At 38.3% G+C, this 19,223-nt stretch overlaps 1 protein-coding gene and 1 pseudogene across 4 annotated transcripts; both read right to left on the reverse strand.

The window, feature by feature from the left end:
- Positions 1 to 3,678: 3,678 nt before the first annotated feature.
- Positions 3,679 to 9,326, reverse strand: LOC143877209 (eukaryotic translation initiation factor 3 subunit B-like; annotated as a pseudogene). The gene is made up of 11 exons (XR_013250572.1): positions 9,157 to 9,326; positions 8,810 to 9,050; positions 8,257 to 8,403; positions 7,132 to 7,255; positions 5,663 to 5,791; positions 5,463 to 5,545; positions 5,250 to 5,374; positions 4,947 to 5,142; positions 4,326 to 4,867; positions 4,162 to 4,270; positions 3,679 to 4,064 (listed from the first exon to the last, which is right to left on the reverse strand). The product of XR_013250572.1 is annotated as a eukaryotic translation initiation factor 3 subunit B-like (transcript).
- Positions 9,327 to 10,985: 1,659 nt separating this feature from the next.
- LOC143877211 (Vacuolar protein sorting 55 (VPS55) family protein) lies at positions 10,986 to 18,845 on the reverse strand. Of its 3 annotated transcripts, none has more exons than XM_077379123.1 (5): positions 18,480 to 18,845; positions 11,861 to 12,006; positions 11,720 to 11,759; positions 11,549 to 11,633; positions 10,986 to 11,438 (listed from the first exon to the last, which is right to left on the reverse strand). In XM_077379123.1, the coding sequence occupies exons 2-5, from the start codon at positions 11,957 to 11,959 to the stop codon at positions 11,246 to 11,248; spliced, it is 417 nt and encodes a 138-aa protein (XP_077235238.1). In that variant the 5' UTR covers positions 11,960 to 12,006; positions 18,480 to 18,845; the 3' UTR covers positions 10,986 to 11,245. The 3 variants fall into 3 exon arrangements, with proteins under 3 accessions (XP_077235238.1, XP_077235237.1, XP_077235236.1); XM_077379122.1 differs by having other exon boundaries at positions 11,861 to 12,021; positions 18,480 to 18,844; XM_077379121.1 differs by having other exon boundaries at positions 11,861 to 12,024; positions 18,480 to 18,843.
- Positions 18,846 to 19,223: the final 378 nt, after the last annotated feature.

The raw sequence follows: 19,223 nt of genomic DNA on the forward strand, positions 1-19,223 counted from the left end.
CGCCTCTTTCTCGGCGGTCCACTTTGTGGTAACTTCACTTCGGCAGCTTTTACTCCAGCTTTTTTACCAGTTAGCCTTTTCTAGAGGTAGTCCTCTCAACTGGTCACCCATTCCATTACGGGAATACTTGACGTGGTGGCTAGGGGTGGACATGGTTCGGTTCGGTTCGGTTTTGGGGTATACCCAGAACCGAACCATATATAATCGGTTCCCTGAAATTGGAACCGAACCAGAACCATATAAGTTTGGAACCGAACCGAACCAGAACCATATATAATCGGTTCGGTTCGGTTCGGTTCTGGGTTTACCCGATCTTCATCAAATCAACGGAATTTCTTCACAATAGTTGTTTGAATGTTTGGTTTTCTTTTCTTGAGATAGAATAATTTTTTGTTTCCAGCTTGTCATCATCATTATGGGAAAAGCAGAGCACAAAAGTCTCTAATGAAATGATGAATATGACTTTGTGGGGGCGTTATACAAACTACTCTCATAATATTTTACTATTTTTAAAAGCCTTTCACTTTCTTCTTACACTTACAAAAACTTTCAAGTTAATATTAAAAACAAAAAGGATTCCCACATCTTCTTTCCTGCCATTAAAATATTAAGGCTTGTTTGGTGAGATTAAAAATATTTGGGCAAGTGCTGAGATTAAAAAACTTGTTTTCCAGTCTGACTAAGGGTTTTAAGGTGGGTCGGTTCTTGGTTCGGTTCTCGGTTCCGGGATCCAAACCCAGAACCGAACCGAATTTCCATCGGTTCCAGGTTATTAGAACCGGAACCGAACCATATAACTATGGAACCGAACCGAACCGAACCATATGTGCCGGTTCGGTTCGGTTCCTCGGTTCGAACCGGAACCATGTCCACCCCTAGTGGTGGCTGCTCTTATACCAAATGTTAGGTACCTAACCAATACGCCAAAGGCTCCGGAGTTGACCGGAAACACATCAGATTAGGCCTTTTAAACTTGTCATGTACGAGGGTGGGTGTCCCATACCTTAGGCGAGCCCACACTTAGGATTGTAACCAAAACCTAAAAGGATGGATCATCTTATTAATCTGTATCTAAAAAAATGTAAAATAGGATAAGGGATTTGCTAGAGACCATCGCAAAAGGCATTTTGGGAGCCGGTCCGCCAAATGCCTTCTGCGATGGTCCCTAGTAGGGCTGCAACTCGGGTCGGGTTTTGGAGAACCCAACCCTACCCGAGAAATATCTCAGGTCGGGTCGGGTCGGGTTTTTTTCCGGAAAACCCACGATTCCCAAACCCGGCCCTACCCATGATAAATCTCGGGTCGGTTCGGGTCGGGTCGGGTTTTTTCACGTTGACGCAATTTTTTAAGGAAAATTCTTATTTGGCAAGGCAACTCAACTCATAGAAGTAGAAATTACACTCACATTACACTTGAATCAAACAATGATGTAATTACACTCACATTACACTTGAATCAAACAATGCTGTAATCAAACAATGTTGTAATTACAATCAAACAATGCTAAATGAAACACTTGAATCAACTCAACTCATAGAAGCAGAAATTACACTCACATACAGTAACAGTGGGTGCGTGGGTTTTCACTTTTAACTTTTAACTAACAATAGAAAAAAATGTACATACTATAACTTATGTAACTCGGGTCGGGTCGGGCCCCTTCAAACCCGGCTCGACCCAAGATTCATGCGGGCTTTTGAATGCTAAACCCGGCTCGACCCGAAACCCATGAAACCTGAACCCAACCCAGGATATTTTCGGGTCGGGTCGATGCGGGTCGGGTAAAACCCGGCTCGAGTTGCAGCCCTAGTCCCTAGCAAATCTCGTAGGATAATTAACTGTAATGAAAGAGCATGTGTGCAAGTTTTTTCCTACATTAAGCATTATTTGTTAGTTTATGTAGATGCAATTTGACATTGATTTGGTGACTTGAACTTGTGTTCTTCTCTAAAAAGAGATTTATATTGATTCTATATTAACATACCTTCAAAACAAACATGGGATTGATATTAGCAACCCCTTCCTCAATATTCCCACATTTTTTATTTGTCTTTTACTGAAAGTGAAGAAAAATATGAACCAAAGGAAGTAAGTAGATCTGCAGCCATTTTTAAGAAACGAGAGATTTTTTTTTTGAATGGCCAGAAACAAGAGATTTTATCTTTCAAAAAAAAAGAGGAAGATATGCCACAATTTTTAAGAAAGAATCTCGGGGTGATAAATATCTTGAAACTCTCATATATGTGATATTTTTAAATAGCTATTTGCTAGGCAATTTTGCGGAAAGGCATTTCACAGCTGACTTTTGCAAAAGAGAACAGCCACCTCAGATGAATTAAATGTATAAGACAAAATCTGCCTGAAAGTGAGCCTGTGTGGCTGTTCTCTTTTGCTAAGTCAGCAGCGAAATGCTTATCTGCCAAATTGACTAGCAAATCCTTTTTAAACAGTAATTTTCTGATATATTGAAATAATAACAAAAGGAATTTAAACTTTCCTGATATTTCTTGACCTTTGGCAATATATCAAGAGATTTTCTTATTCTGTTTATATTTTTCTATTAAATCTTAAAATTCTAAAGTTTTTATCATTTTGTTTATTATATATCAAATATTTGCCAATAATTCCCTAGAAAGAGTTCAAGTGTTCAACTAGAAAATTTACTCCTTTGCAAGCCAATTTTGCAGAAAGCCATTTCATGACTAGCTTTTGCATGTGAGAACACCCACCTCAGATGAATGAATTGAATAAGACAAAATCTTTCAAAAAGTCATGTGTGGCTATTATCACATGCAAAAGCCTGCCACGAAATGGCTTTATGCGAAATTGGCTAGCAAATCTGCTAACTCATGCAATACAACCAAGTTCTTAGGCCCTGTTCCTTTAAGATTATGTCAACCAATTGCGAGTGCCGAACCTATTCTTGGACTCAAAATTGTTCTTTCTGCACACATTGAACTATTAGAATTATTTGGTCTACTGAGACACTAATAAGACCAACTATCAGTGTAAAGTTAACAGAGATCTCATTCATTAGATGGAGGAATGTTAAGTTATTCTCCAAGGGTCTGTTGGATGCACCAAAAAGTGAGAGTAAAAGGACACATTTTCAATTTGTATTGTTTGAATGGCATTTACTATTCACGTGAGAATTATTTTCTACTTTTTAAAAGGCTGATGAATTATCTAATTCTGTTCTGGTAGTTTTTTTTATTCACACTTGCCTCCCCTGTAGTGAGCAGCTCTTTGTTGCTTGGATTTGGAGCTCTGTTTATTCTCTTTTCTATGGCGTGGAGTGGGTTATCATTTATAAAGGCCACTGGAAATTGCAGAAGCCATTTATATGTAGTAGCTGAAACAAAAATTTGCACCTCTTTGTTTCTTTGAACATCGTAGGGACTGAAACCAAAGGCCGAGCTGTGTGTCAGTTATGGGTTGAGATTAGACATACAATCTAACATTTAAATTTTTTTGGGCAGTGATAAATCGACTCCCCATGTGTCTATCTCTCTCCTCTTTCTCTCTCTAATCTAGAGGAGAGAGAAAGACACATGGGAGTCGATTTATCACTCCCCATGTGTCTATCTCTCTCCTCTTTCTCTCTCTAATCTAGAGGAGAGAGAAAGACACATGGGAGCCGATTTATCACTCCCCATTTTTTTAAAATGATAATCAATATTCAAAATTAAAAAATAAAAATAAATTAAATTGTTCTCCTCTCACTCCTGCTCAAAATCGTATGAGACAATCGCTTCTGTAACATCCAACTCTTCCTCAACTTCTACTTCTTTGGCTTGATATTCTTCTTCTTCATCACTGGCTTCGCCATCCCTCAAATTTTGCCTGTATGCCTTCTCCTCCTCATTCAACTGACTCCAGTGCTTCACCCATCTTTCCCATTCTTCCTGCAACTGCTTCCGCTTCTCCCGATCCTGCTCATTCAGAAGCATCGATACATCCTGGTCCTCCATCTCATACTTTTTGCTGTATTTCTTCAAGTTCTTTCCAGTCTCTTCCTCTTTCTCTGTAGTCAAGAATGACGGCGGCCTTGGACGCCACATGAACTGTTTGATCACCAGTGACAAAGACAAACTCAGATGTTAGTACAATTGAAAACGTTGCTTAAATAGCTTTCCACAAAGGACTCGAGTTTTTTTTCACCTGATAGAAATGATCCCTTGGAATCCGATAAAGTAGCTTGCCATTGAATGACCAGATGATGAAGCCATTCTCCATCTCATGAACTAAAGTAACCGAGGTCGCAACATACCTGCAAAGGGCAAAGATGTTGCTTTTCAGGTTTACAAATCTATATTCTAAGGAACCCAAAAGTTGGATCCCACTCAATGTCAGTTGCCATGAAATGCTCACCAGTGGCCATGGTTTCAAGCTCATCAACATTGTAAAACTCCAACTGTCCATTGAAACCCTTCAACCTTGCAAGAACAATGAAACAACCAGCAGGGGACCAACAAAGAACATTAGCCTGCTTTCCTTTGAGAGTTGTCAGCTTTGAGACTCGACCCGTGTTGTGGGTAGTTCGTATTGAGTAGAAACTTATGTCAGGCCTTGGGCTATCTCCGTGGATAAAAGCAAACCTGTGACCTTTAGGCTCCCAAGAAAAGGCAACAATCTTGTCATTCTTGTTCTTAAGCTCCAATACTTCAATTGGGATATCTTTTTCTATGATACGGAACAACTCGAAGCTAGTGTAAGTGCTTTTCTTTGTTTTGGTGTATCTATCAACCTTATCAACCTTAACAGCGAGGTATTCCCTGTTACTTTGCCAATACATTTTACAGTCACTAACATTGAAGAGATTTTTCTGTCTCAGTTCCTCTTTGCCAGGAATTTGAACAAGGCTTACCTGTGAAAGAACACAATTGTCATAATGAATAACTAAAACATTTTGATGTTTCCCAATTGTTTGAAAAGTATCCACTCACCCTAGCAGGTTGATTTCCGCCACCTAGTTCTGGAACGAAGAGAGCAAGTATCGGATCAGCTGGCGACCAATTGAAGTCTAATACATTTTCCACCCTTAAAGATTTCTTGTCAATAAGACTGAAAGTCTTAGTTTCATAAACAGAGATCACATTTTTCCCGATCCTTGCAAAGTATCTATCCTTTCCACCACCCCATCTGAAAAGAATATAATCATACACCCATCAGAAGAGATTACTCAAAAAAGCTAGGCCTAGGACGGAGAAGTAAGCACAAATAAACCGAGTTATGGCAAGTAAAATCACCTAAATACAGGCCAGGATACTCCAGAAACACCCCAAGTTCCACCAGTTGCAAATTCATCCGCATTCCCTTTAAAATCTCGCATTATTTTTCCAGTTCTTATATCAAAAATATTAAGAACAGTCCTCTGAAAAAAGATGTAGATACTCATATGAAAGACGGAATCGAATTGGTAGACCAAAGTAAGATCTAATACTTGGGGTAAGATTGCTTACATGTTTGTCACGAGGATTGCTGGGTTCATGACTGCTAATGTGACCAAGTATTTCTCCCCAGGTGAGAAATCGATGAGTTTAACCTGTTATTAATCCCAAATGAGTTAGATTATAATTCATTTATTTTAAATGAGTTATATTATAATCAATAAAAAGCCAAACAGATTAGTTGAAATGTAAAACTAAGAGAAATAGATAACCTGGTGATGAGCATAGCGCATGAGGCGGTTGAATGTAGTCGCACCTTCCCAAACTTGTGCACCCTGCCCGTGAACAGTAGCTAAGTATGTTCCAAGCGGAGACCATTGCACAAAGCTCTCAGTCCAGAACTGCCAAACAAAAATAAGATTTAGTAACTCCTGATGAAAAAATAAGAGCGCTACTAGGTGTAGACACACCGATTGTAGAGTGCTCCTGAACAGTCCTCCCCATCTTACCACATCTCCGAGAACACAATAATAAATCAATAAGTTAATGATTTTTTTTTTATGACAAGAATACCTCATTTGATAAAATGACAAAAATACCACTACTTTGGTTTGCAAGGCAACATTAGAGTGATGGTTTGGATCAATCCCACAACAACTGTTTTTTAATATCTTCCGAAAAATAAACAACTAAGCACGGTCAAGAAAGGAAGCACTTGACTTGGCAACAAAATGATATTACACAGATAAGCAAAATAAATGACACATTATTAAGTAAATATATGGAAAATTAAAATAAATAAACAATATAATTATTGCATGGACAGGGGAGACTTCGTACACTACAGGCCTCCCTATAACCCATTTCTTGGTGCAATTGATCAGCAATTGATCCCCATTTCTTTCAAATAAACTTCAACCTATAGTAAGTCGTGGAGAGAATCTAGCCTATCACAGAATAATGGCAGAGAGACTATAAGAAGTGCCAAATGAATTTTTAGCCATTACTGTAGTACATAAAAGAGAAAAAGAGAATCCCATAGAATAATGCAAATGGAATCTATACTCAACAAAATAAATGATATTGTTGGATGCTTTAGGCCCACAGCTCAATGAGAGCCATACAAAAATAATCATATTCATACCCCCAAATTGGTCCAGTTTGATCCAAGAAATCAAGAAGAAATGCAGGACATGTAGAATGAATTTTACATAAGTTATCAGGCAAAAGGAAAAACCCAAGAGAAATTACTTGTCTATCTCTAAACCAAGGAGGGAAAAGTTAATTTAAAGACAAAAAGGAGAAACTAAATTGATTTTTTACCAATTTACTTCAGCCCAACCATTCCTGAGTTCTTTGGGATGGGATGGGATGGTAAATGGAAAAACAGAAGACAACAAGAAATGTGGATTACTTGACTTACAAGTTGTCTCTCTGTGTGTGTGTGTGTGTGTGTGTGTGCGCGCGCGCGCGTGTGTGTGTCACTGTATGCAGTGCATGATAACCACAAAGGAGAAACAACTTCTTGTCTAATGCATATGGACGAGAGCGATGTGTTGCTAAGTCGACAAAATTGGTCAATCAGAAAAGCAACCCAATTGAACCTATAACTAGCATAAATAGTCAAAACTGGGATGCCACTTGAGTATGAGAACACAAGTGCAAATATTCCACATTATCAAAGAGAGAACTAGAATGCAACTTTGCCCTACTAACAGAACAAAAAAATTGACAAACTTACAGCTCGATGGTAAACCAGTTCGGGGTTCAACTGCCTGGGGTCATTCCACAAAACCTCAGTATTAGAACCAGCACGGATGACAAACTCTTGCTTTTTCATCAGTCAGCCACTGTCGTAAATTTTCCTGTAATCATGCACAAATATGCACAACAATAGTGAGTATGCAGGAAGCATGGTTAACATTTATTCGACAGGAATCATGTTAAACACAGTAGAATCAGAATCAGAATCACACATCCAAATTTCTGAATAAATAATTTCAAGTATCGTTGAGTTTCTCTCAAGTGATGATCAGCATGTCCTGTTCATTTAAGTTTGGATGGCAAGCATAAGTATCACAATTGATAATTTGAAACAGATATTCTGTGTTTTTTTTTTTTTATGAAAAGTAAAAATTCTGTGTTATGGATCGGCAATAAATCTCATTGTGTTATGGATGGCACAGAATAATTCAGACTCTACTGGGTGGTTTTTTCCAGTGATATGGTATGGATAAAAATGAACTGCACACAAAACAGACAACGAAAGTCAACTTTTTTTTTTCTTGGCGACGATTTTATTAGAGCAAACCGAGTGGTCAGATACAAGCCAAACAACGGAAAAACGAAAATTAAAAGTATAAATGATGGAATATACTAGCCTCCGCATAGCAATACATACAACAGTGCATACATGAGTAGATGGAAAGCTATTTACTTGGTGTATAGCTGATTCTGAAAATACATGGCTAATGCAACATTTTTTGAACCAAGTAAGGCTTCGAGAACAGAGGAACCAAAAATAGGATGTCCCATGAAGAATTGGACACCAGGCTAAAAGTATAAAAGATGGAATATACTAGCCTCTGCATAGTAGGGGTGCATCTCGTGAACATAACAATCAATGACACCTCCTGTTTTTTTTTAAATGACTACTATAAAAGCAATAATGACCATGTTCTGCCACAAATTTTGGTGAGTTCAGCTCACTACATCATTTGTTTTGCATAAAAGATACTATTTTCAAGTACTTCGTACAAAAAAACCTACAAGCAACAGAGAGAGAGAGAGAGAGAGAGAGAGAGAGAGAGAGAGAGAGAGAGAGAGAGAGAGAGAGAGAGAGAGAGAGAGAGAGAGAGAGAGTTACCCCAGGTGTGTATGGCTTAATTTCAGCAGGCTTGCACTCATCTGGAACTTTCATGTACTTGTCAAAGTCATCAAACAAGTTAACGGAAAATGTATGATTCTTATCCAACTTGCACCCATTTGTTTTCTCCCTTGCAAGCTCTGCTTCCTGCAATAAGAAACAATAAATCAATAGATGGTCCACTCACCCCAAACAAACTTCTAAGTTCTAACTAACAAAACAACTTTGGAAGCAAAACCAAAATCATTACAAATTAGCAAATATAATCCTTCTTTCCCTTTGGTTAATCAATATACAAGTAGAGACTTGAAACATGTGCATTAATACAGTTGGCTGCTTGAGGAATACTCAATACTCAAAAAGCAGAAACTAGAGGTTTTTATAGTAGATTATATGACAATAACCCCACAAGTATCACAGTTATTCAATCCCTAAAATTGAGAAGCATAAATCTTGAAGAAAATAACAACAGGCATTGTTCGATCGCAGATTGGAAATAAAGTAAGAATTAAAAACAGATCAACTATCAATGCCTACAATATTTCAAAATTACCTGCGGGGTATTGTATTCAATGAAGCAAAATCCTAGGGTTTTCTGAGACACTGGATTTACAGGAATCCATAGCCCATCTTCTTTTATTAAACCAATCTGACCAAAGAATTTGCGAATAGCACCCTCGAGCGCCTGGAATTTCTCGGGGGGAATAACAGGTACATTGTCCACGACTATGATTTTTCCAAATCCGGACTCGAATTCCAGATTATCCTCCTGGAGGGGATCCTTGTCTTCATCACTGTGAGATTAAAATAAATATAGAGAAGATCAAAATCTGAGAGGGATAAATAATTAGGGTTTACGGAAGAAGAGAAGAGAATAGAGTTAGGGTTAGGGTTTCGCACTGTTTGATATCGAAATCATCGGATGGAGGAAGCTCAATAGAGTGCCAATCGATTAGAGACAAATCGATTCCGAGTCCAGCAGCAGTAGCTTCGATTTCCGCCATTGACATCACGTCCGCCATATTGTTTTGTGATACAAACAGAAACGCAGCAAAAACCCTAGAGTGGTTCGTTTTATAAGTACGGGCTGAGGACGAATCCGTTTTAAAGTTTAAGTTTTTGTTTGGATGTTTTGAGAAAGAAAATTCTTGGAAAATATTTTCCCCGGAATATGAGTTCTGCGAACTCATTTTTTGCATGGAAGTATGCCTCAGGGCATGTTCGGCAACGCTTCTCATTCTCGCGTAAAAAATCGGGCAGACACCGAGTGATGAAATTTTTTAGAAACGGCGAACACACCCTTAATATTCCTTGAAATTACCTTTTTTTTAATAATTTGGGATAATTACATTTACACCCCCTCAACTATAGCCAATTTCCAATCGGGTCCCTGTGGTTTCAACTTCATCAAGGACACCCCCTCAAGTTTCTGACATTTTTAAGTAGACCCCCTACGTTGACGGACCGTTAGTTTAACCTAACGGAATGACTAAAAAATAACCATGGTTAATATTTTGAGGACAGAAATGCCCTTGGTTTTAAGCCATTTGCAGAGGATTAGGGTTACGCCATTCCCACCACCGCCGTCGCCACCTCCGGCCACCGCCGCCACCATAGACAATGAAACCCCATCCCATGGCTACATCAAACCCACATTTCAAGAAAAAACAGTGATAAAAACAAAAAAAAGCCTAAAAAATTAGGGTTTCTATGCCAATCATAATAATGATGCGAATAAAGAAAAATAAAACTCCTAAATCGAGAGTTTATGTTGGTAAATAAACAAGGGTTTGAATCAAATCCTTAATTTCAGTTTTCAAGTATGAAAACCATAATTTTCAATTGGGGAAGACGAGGGCATTATAGTCATTTCCTCCTCTCCATCAGTTAAAAAAAACCCATGAAAGCTTGAGGTGGTGTAAATGTAATTATCCCTTATAATTTTTTCTCTCTATATCAAGTGGCTCCTTGTAGATTCCTCATTAAGATAATCTCCTATTTCCAAACCGAATATGAAACGCATACGTCCTTTCCTCATATCACAATTCCTAATTACCTCATCTTTCGAGCTCGACCTTTCAAAAGATCATAAAAATCTTTCAAAACGGAAGTTACAATCACACATTTACGTCCGATCGTGCAAATATTTGTCCTTTTAGGGCACGTTTGACTACAGTATGTTTTTTTTTTTTTTTCATGATATTTCATGGAGGAATGATAGATGAAGATCCCTCTTTATGAAGGGCTAAAGAAAGGCCCTTGAATATATCCACCTCATCAAGTGCAACCAAATTAAGTTTCTCAACCGACTTTAAAAATGACTTGGATTTATTCAAAGGCCCTTCTCCAGCAGGGGCCTTGTATCTATCATTCCTCTATTTCAGGATAAGCTAGTGTCTCGACTCGAGATCCGAGAGGGAAGGGGCTAAAAATCAGGAAACTAGTGTCTCCAAATTAGGGAACAAAAAACTCTACTAAAAATATGATCAACTTTTTCCTGATTTTTAGCCACTTCACTCATGTCTATCATGCCCTCTCAGATGTCTCTCCTCCTCCCACCCGCACTACCACTCTCTCACCACTTGGAGATAATAATTTATCAAGCAAATAAAAATTCCTGAACATGGCTTTACACAAAAATTTCTCTGAACAAATGGAAGATTAAGGCCATCATGAGATGACCCACACATGGTCTTGGCCCAATGGGCCAAATTTCTGCTCGCTGTTCAGATCAAAGAACCCAATCACATCCAAGTGGGCACATTGTATTGCCAGAAAGTTTAAGAATACACATCATTTCTGCCCTATCTATGGAGGGTAGAGGTAACATTCAAATATCGAAAGTTGGAATTTCATAAAAACAATATAACACATGCTTCGATAAATGAAGAGAGAATGAAGCCCACAGGCAAAGAAGGTACAACTGAGAAGAACTGATATGGGCACCTTGGCATAATAAATAGAATGAAAAATGGCTGGGTTTCAGATCTCAAAACAACCTGTACTCATCTTCGTGGTTCATCTGAAGGTAGAAAATTATCGACAGTACAAATACAAGAAAGGATGAGAGTTCCATTGCCAGGGCTCCCCAACCAATAACATCAGCATGTTTCAAGATAACTGGTATTGCGATGCTTCCTACTGCAGAAGCTCCAGTCATGAACTTTGCAGCATTTACCCAGCTGTTACCAAAATCATTGTCAAAACCAAGAAGCAAAGATGCAAAAAAGAAGTCCCACTAGACGCCTGATATTAGCAATGGATTTAAAAATAAAAATAAAATAACACTAACCTATCCCCACCACTGGAAATGAGAGAGGAGGTGTCGGAGGCAGCAAAAAACAAAAGAGGCATGGGAAGAAGTACATACATTAACACTGCAGCAAGAGAAATCCAACATTAACACAATAGGGTCAGACATATTATAGAACAGAACAAGGAATCCTTTTAACTGAACTCTTACAGGTTAGCATCGGCCACCAGTTATGATACAAAGCACATGCCTGCAACATTGTAAATATGAATTATGAACCCAAGGCTTTATGGACTGTTCAACTGCATGGTCAGGACACAAAAACAAAGATGGCAATGGAAGGATACCGACCAAAATTTGCAATACGATTCCAGCGGAGACCATTATTGCCAGGAAAGCAAGTTTTCCAGAATGAAAGCAGGCAACCACATGACGAGGAAGATCTGCCATTGTCTAAATTTGCTGCTACCACATAGCAAGTCTGAAGATGGAAAGAACTGATGGGGCACAACCTACTGTGTTAAATATAAAGAAACTGAGTTCCATAAGCATCACATTCAAAGGAAGCCTGATGAAACAAAAAAAAATAATGAAAGGTCCAACAATCATATGTGACACAGCGGATCCGACAAGTGCACAATTTTGATGATAATGCATAGAAGTATTATATGGCCCGTGCTTGATAAATCATAGAGAAAATGTAGTCTTTCCTAGTAATAACAATAGATCTTACAAAAAAAATGTAGAGTTGTTCAATGGTTGGAAAGGTTAGATAGCAAAACTACAGAGATCACATTCACAGCATCCTCTTAATAACTCCATCTAAATTCCTTTAGCCATCATATTCATGATACTGCTTGCACCTACTGAAACTAAGAAACTGGAGCCAATATATCTACTGGTGTGATGATAAAAATGCAAAGAAAGATGTGCTAGATCCCAAGGTGGCCTATTTTTACGCATAACTCAGTGGAGTTTATTAGGGAATCTCGAGTACATTGGGAGCACCAATAACATCCAGCTAAAGCTTTGAAAATGATATATATATATATATATATATATATATATATATATATGAGAGAACATTTCCTACACACTTGTGTAGGTAAGTTACCTACACACTACCTTAAAATACAGTGGGGGCCAACATTGTTTGGGTGATCCAAACAATTCATTTGAATGGTCCTCACATAGATAGTTTGTCCACAAAAAATCAGATCCATAGGATCATCCCAACCCTACGATTTGTGGAGGTAAAATGGAAGTGTATAAACCTTCACAAATTAGTCCATTTTTTGCCTCCATAGTTTGAATGGTTAGGATAATCCTATGGATCTGATTTTTTGTGGACACCCTATCTATGTGAGGACCATTCAAATGAATGGTTTGGATCACCCAAACAATGTGGGCCCCACTGTATTTTAAGGTAGTGTGTAGGTAACTTACCTACACAAGTGTGTAGGAAATGTTCTCTCTCTCTCTCTCTATATATATATATATATATATATATATATATATATATATATATTTTTTTTTATTTTATTTTATTTTTTGAAATGGTAATTTGAACATGATATTTTACATGAATCAAAATTCATAGGACAATTTTTGTGGTTATTTGCCGACTACATACTACACTGATTATGGATAGCATTTTTTTTTGAAAGGTAGCGATTTTCATTCCAAGAAAACTAAAAGATACAAAGTTTGGGGACAAGCTGTCCCCAAAAAGTAAGATACAAGCCATGTATCTTAAAGAAAAAGAAAAGAAAAGGGCATTGGATCCCTGAAATTTTGTAGTTCTATGAAACATAGTTCCAGCAGGCTACCCTACTTAGGATTAGAAACTTCAGGGGCTTGATAAAAACGAAGAAAGAAACCAATTCTCTTTCAAGATAATGGCTGCAAAAAGTAGCAAATGTTGATAGGAGATTGCAACAATGTTTGGAAGATTGAAAGATTGGCACAAAGAGGACCTGTTTAGCAAGAAGTGGTTACTATCAGCAGAACAACACTGAAAAAACATTCGAAAAGTTCCTAATTGAAGTGCAAATAAAAACACGCATAAGCAAAAACAAGTGAAGGAGAACAACTTCCTCCAATACAAGGTAGAATGAAATTTGATACTTGATGCCAAATATTCAAAGAACAGCCATAAAATTGAATATACAAGAAGCCAGCTTAAATAGCGAAAGCATGGCTTGTATGGTCATATCCATAGGAACAAACTACAAACAAGGGTAAGGAGGCCTAAATGAAATGGGCACCGATTACTATGCAGGCTACATTGTGAGAAACTATCATGCGAGAGAATTTCAGAGTAAATATGAAGCAGTTCTTCTACATCGAAAGGAACCTAGTGAATAATGATACAGGCGTACTAACACCTAAAGCAACATGAGGAAAAACATAACATGATAAGAACACAATAGATTAGACAATTTCTACTGATAGTGGGCCTCAATCATATCTATTGAACACTTCATATCTCCTCTGAATATGCCCTTTGAGGAAAAGTGAATCTGTCTGGAAGGGGGAAATAAGGCTTCTGTGCCCAGATTTTACTTGATTAGCGTTGCCTCCTATATGATGCTAATGGACCTCTCAAGTAAGGTATGTCCAGCCATTAAATTGGGAAGAAACATGGCATTGGTTTGCTGTTTCTCATCCTTGATTTACGGATGCATGTATTGAAATGAAGTTTCTTCATATCTCTGCCACATTATGTGACACTCTTCCTTTTTCAAGATGGGTTATGTACCTACCATGTACCTCTTTTTCCACGAAGTCTTCTTAGCATCTCTAAATGCCTTCCACATATGTATTTGTCAACATTTACAGCAACCATTGTTCATGTCCACCATATGACTTAACTGGTTCCTCCTCAGTTAATGGAATATTCCACAACCCCATCTCAGCCCAGGCTAATGGGGCCTTACTTATTCAGGGGGAGAGTGAAGACTCGAGAAGCACTGTGGAGAGGAAGATCCTTGGCCCCTCTTCATTCTCTACAGGGGTCTCTACCCACATGGAAGCAGGGCAGAGATGGAAGAGATCGAACACGAAGAAGGCAACGAAAGATGTACCTACCAAGTACCTGTTTTTCCACAAAGTCTTCTTAGCATCTCTAAATGCCTTCCACGTATGTATTTGTCAACATTTACAGCAACCATTGTCCATGCCCACCATATGACTTAACTGGTTCCTCCTCAGTTACTGGAATATTCCACAACACTGGATGATGGTTCAGCATCAGACTATTCTTCACCCTCTCTAAGAAGAACCTGGCATAGGATTTCTACTACAACAGACTAATTCAGATTTCCTACTCATATGTAACACAATGTAGCAGAGTTGTGGTATCATGATGGTGTGCACACTGTAATTTCTAATCAACACTAAATATATCTAATATTTGTGCTGGTTTAAGGCTTATGTGAAGCACTGAAGCATTAACGAATACCAAAGACCAGACGTATCCAAGAACAGATTTGAAGCTCAATTCATCACCTAAGAGGTAACGAAAAGGTGCAGCATGACAACAATCTGCAAATCCAATCCAATTTTCACTCACTGAGCAAAAATGAGATGAAAAGGCCCTTATAATAAGTTGGGCATGCAGTGCATCTAAGATCTTATGGACTGAAAATATGAGAATGAATGCACAGAAAATATACAACTTACACACAACCTCAACTCAACTCAAATAAGCCTTTGTCCCAAACTACTTGGGGTCGGCTAATGAATCATTTAGAAAATTTTCATGAAGAAGGTGAAAGGATCTACCCGGCTCAAATTGACTAAGTCTACTACTGAAACTAGTTGGGTTCGTCTACATGGATCATTTTCTTCCATTCTCTCATATCCAAGGTCATGTTCTCTGTTATGTTCCTCGCCATCAACTCTTTCCTCATTGTTTCTACCCAAGTTGTTTTCGGTCTGCCCCTACCTCTTTTTACTCCATCAACTTGGCACGAAACACTTCTTCTCACTGGAGCATCCAAAGGCCTACGTTGGATATGCCCAAACCATCTTAAGCAGGAGTTTTTATATGGTGGTCGATTGTCAACCAACAAGGGCAGAGAGAGAAAAAACTCCCCCCTTGATTTTTCATCTAGGTCAAACCCCCTTTTTTGACTTTCCCCTTGATAAAAAATCAAGGGGGTTGATATTTTCTCTCTCCGCCCTTTATATGTAAAGGGCGGCCACCATATAATTTCTCCTTAAGCGGTTCTCTCTCATCTTCTCCTCAATTGGTGCAACCCCACCTTTTTTTACGGATGTCTTCATTTTTAATTCTATCTAACCTTGTGTGGCTGCACATCCATCTAAGCATTCGCATCACCGCTACACTCATCTTATGCACATGTTGCTTCTTGGTGGCCCAACATTTTGAGCCGTACAGCATGGCTAGCCTCATAGCTGTCTTATAAAACTTTCCCTTTAACTTGGTAGGTACTTTACGGTCTCACAGAACTCCTAAAGCATGCTTCCAATTCAACCAACTTGCTCTTATTTTGTGGTTAACATCCTCTTCAATCTCTCCTTATGTAGGATTGAAAAAAGATAGCGAAAGATATTCCTCTTAGGTACCTCGTGTCCAGTCATATTTACTACATCCTCGCCCCGCCTCCTTACATTACTAAAGTTACACTCCATAGACTTTGTCTTAGTCCTACTTAGTCTAAAACTTTTGGATTCCAAAGTAGTTCTCCATAATTCTAACTTAGCATTAACTCCTGCTTTGGTTTCGTCAATTAATACTATGTCATCTGCATACAACATACACCACGGCACCTCATCCTGTATACCCTCCGTAAATTCATCTATAACTAGCGTAAAAAGATAAGGGCTTAGAGCTGATCCTTGGTGTAGTCCTATTGTTATTGGAAACTCACTAGAAGTGCTATCCGTAGTTCTGACACTAGTTACTCCTCCATCGTACATATCCTTAATCATGTCAATAATTTACACACAACCAAAACTATAAAATAAAGCGTGACCTGCATAAGCTGAGAATAAAATAGCAATGGAGATAGCAAAAATGTAATTGGGAAAGTAAAAGAGTCCCATGCTGATCCAAATAGTAAACACTTGTTTCCTCAATGATTTGTGCTGCTAAACTAAGCCACATGTATGAGCCCATTGTACAAGAGAACTTTATACCGCCAGAACATACTTGAAGCAAACCAAAAAAAAAAAAGTAATCAGTTCTCCTTTGTAATTGGTACATAGCTCAATGGAACTGGTTGAAACTATAAAAAATTCAAAGCACTACAAGTTCACTTTCACATTGACCGATGTTGGTAGCCTTGGGATCTTCCTCAATAAGGAGTGATGAGGTACCTCTACTAGGGCGAAAAGGGTATAGAAGGAGCATCAACATCACATGCCTCTTATGGAAGTGAAACCTTCTGTCAGAACCCTATGAGTAGACTCAGCCACACGACAACCAAGGTTTTAAATTTCGGTTTCCGAGTGCGTTTCGGTCCTCACTGAAACCGAAATTTCAGCATAAATTTCAGACGAAATCTCTCAAAATCAATTAACGTAATATTTTATCCCCTACAAAATTTCGGCGATAACCCTGAAATTTCGGCCGTAATTTCAGCTGAAATTTCTTGATAATATTAAATAATAAATAAAACCCAGATTTTTTGGTGATATTCCCAAGGAAGCAGGACTCTTCCCTGGGAGCTTTCGATTCCCGCTCTGGCAACCTTGAATATTCCTTAAATTTCGGCTTTCCACGAAATTTCGGTTGAAATTTTGTAACGTTTCGAGTTTACCCAATTTCGGATTTCAGTCGAAATTTAAAACCTTGACGACAACATCATCATGGTGAAGACCTTCCGTCAATTCGACCCACCATGGATTGTTCATAACAAAAGGAAAAAGAACTCCATTTTGACAATCCAAGCTTTCCAATCATAGGAGCTTTGTCTGATAAATGTGGATCGCTACTCTGCTATTTTGATTGTTCACTGGCAGACATATTATCGATGGAATTTTGGGTTATATAAATCACCCAGAGGTCTCAACAGATGAATGGTCTTGATCATGCTGACATCATTCAGTTGGGTCCAATCTGATTCTAACCCCAACCAAAGTTTTCACAAGAAGCTCCTCAAAGAATCATTCCCACTATTACAAAGCAAATATGCTATATAACTTCTATTGATTCATTCAACTAGAAATACAAAAAAGACTCCATTTACAATTGAATCACAACCTAGTGTTAGACAATAGTAAAAAACAAATCCACTTCTGATCCTCCCTCAAACAACTGACTGAGTATACATAATAACCACTCTACAATGTTGGTAATTGGTATCCCACCTCTCGTCTGTGTATAGCCCAAGAGAAATTTTATCAGGAAACTACATAAAGTCACACCAGTGAAAGTTAAAGTTTTCTCCACATATAGAAATTCTTCTTCCCATATCCTTTAAGTTGGAAGTGTTGAATTATTTCAGTCAACAAGGATTTAGAAGCTAAGTATAGTTTTGTTTCAATAAGATCAGCAATATTGCTATGCAAATTCCACCTAATTCAATCTTCCCATTCCCTCACCTCATCTGCTACAGGGAAGTAACACAACGCATATAAAATAAAATGAAAAGTGCATATTTAGTAATTAAAATTCAGCACAAGAACGAACTATACATCAAACACGTAAAAAATTTCAGAACATCGTAGCATTAGGAATTGATGATCATCGAAACGTTTCAAGTAAAAAATGAAAGAAAAAATACAAGAATATCAACGCAACGGCATACAATATAGTCCATGGATCTAAGATAAAACATACATGGTAGATGAATTACATGTTTCCGGATACAAATTTTAACTAATTCAGGAGCACACATAAGAAAGAAAAACCCTAATTCTAAGGGTTAGGAGCTTTCTTGGAGTGTGAATTCGGAACAGAAAAAAATAAATTGAGAGGAACAGAGTTTCAAAGATCTACCTGAAAGGTAGGGCTTCTAAACCAGATCCGGTAACCACGTTTCCCCCGACCAAACCCTAGGGTTTTCGTTTCGTTTCGTTCTACAACTGTTTAGAGAATCGAAGGGGAAAATGCTACAACTAGATTCCACTTACCGTGCCTACTCTGAAAAAGGAAAGGAATTTAAAAAGGTATCCAATCGTTTTGTTTCTTCCCCGTCGCCGGCTTTCGTTTTCCGATAAGTTGACAAAATGACTAAAAACACCCCCGGTGCGGTCTGTACAACAACTTCTACGTTACCTACTTCCATTTGCCGAGTTGGTGTTGGAGTTTGGGTTCGGGCTTCCCCACCTCTCTTTGTTTTTTTTCTTTCTTTCTATTATGGTGAAGCTGAGCTTCCCCACCTTTATGATACGAACTTGGTTCTTTTTGGTTGTTTAAGCCCTGTTTGGTTGCCACATGCCTTGTAGGGATTTCCCTAGCAGGGCAAAAGAACACTTTTCTTTGGGAAGTTATATATACGCCCATTTTGATTACTTGGGACACCCACAAGCAATTTATCAATGATGACCGCAGAGGGGCTGGGTGTCCCAAGTAATCTATAGGGGCGAATCTATGACCTCCATTTTCTTCGAGGTAATAATTGCATGTCTGGTGTGATGTGGCATTAATTTCCATTCCTTTTACTTTCCAAGCAAATTTCCCCGGAGAAGGAATTTTTTTGCTTTTTCTACCTTTCTCTCTCTTCCTTCTATCTCTTATCTT

This window comes from Tasmannia lanceolata, unplaced genomic scaffold, assembly GCF_043159265.1.
Source record: "Tasmannia lanceolata isolate RefF3 unplaced genomic scaffold, GAP_Taslan_0.1 ptg000005l, whole genome shotgun sequence".
NCBI classification, from domain to species: Eukaryota; Viridiplantae; Streptophyta; class Magnoliopsida; order Canellales; family Winteraceae; genus Tasmannia; species Tasmannia lanceolata.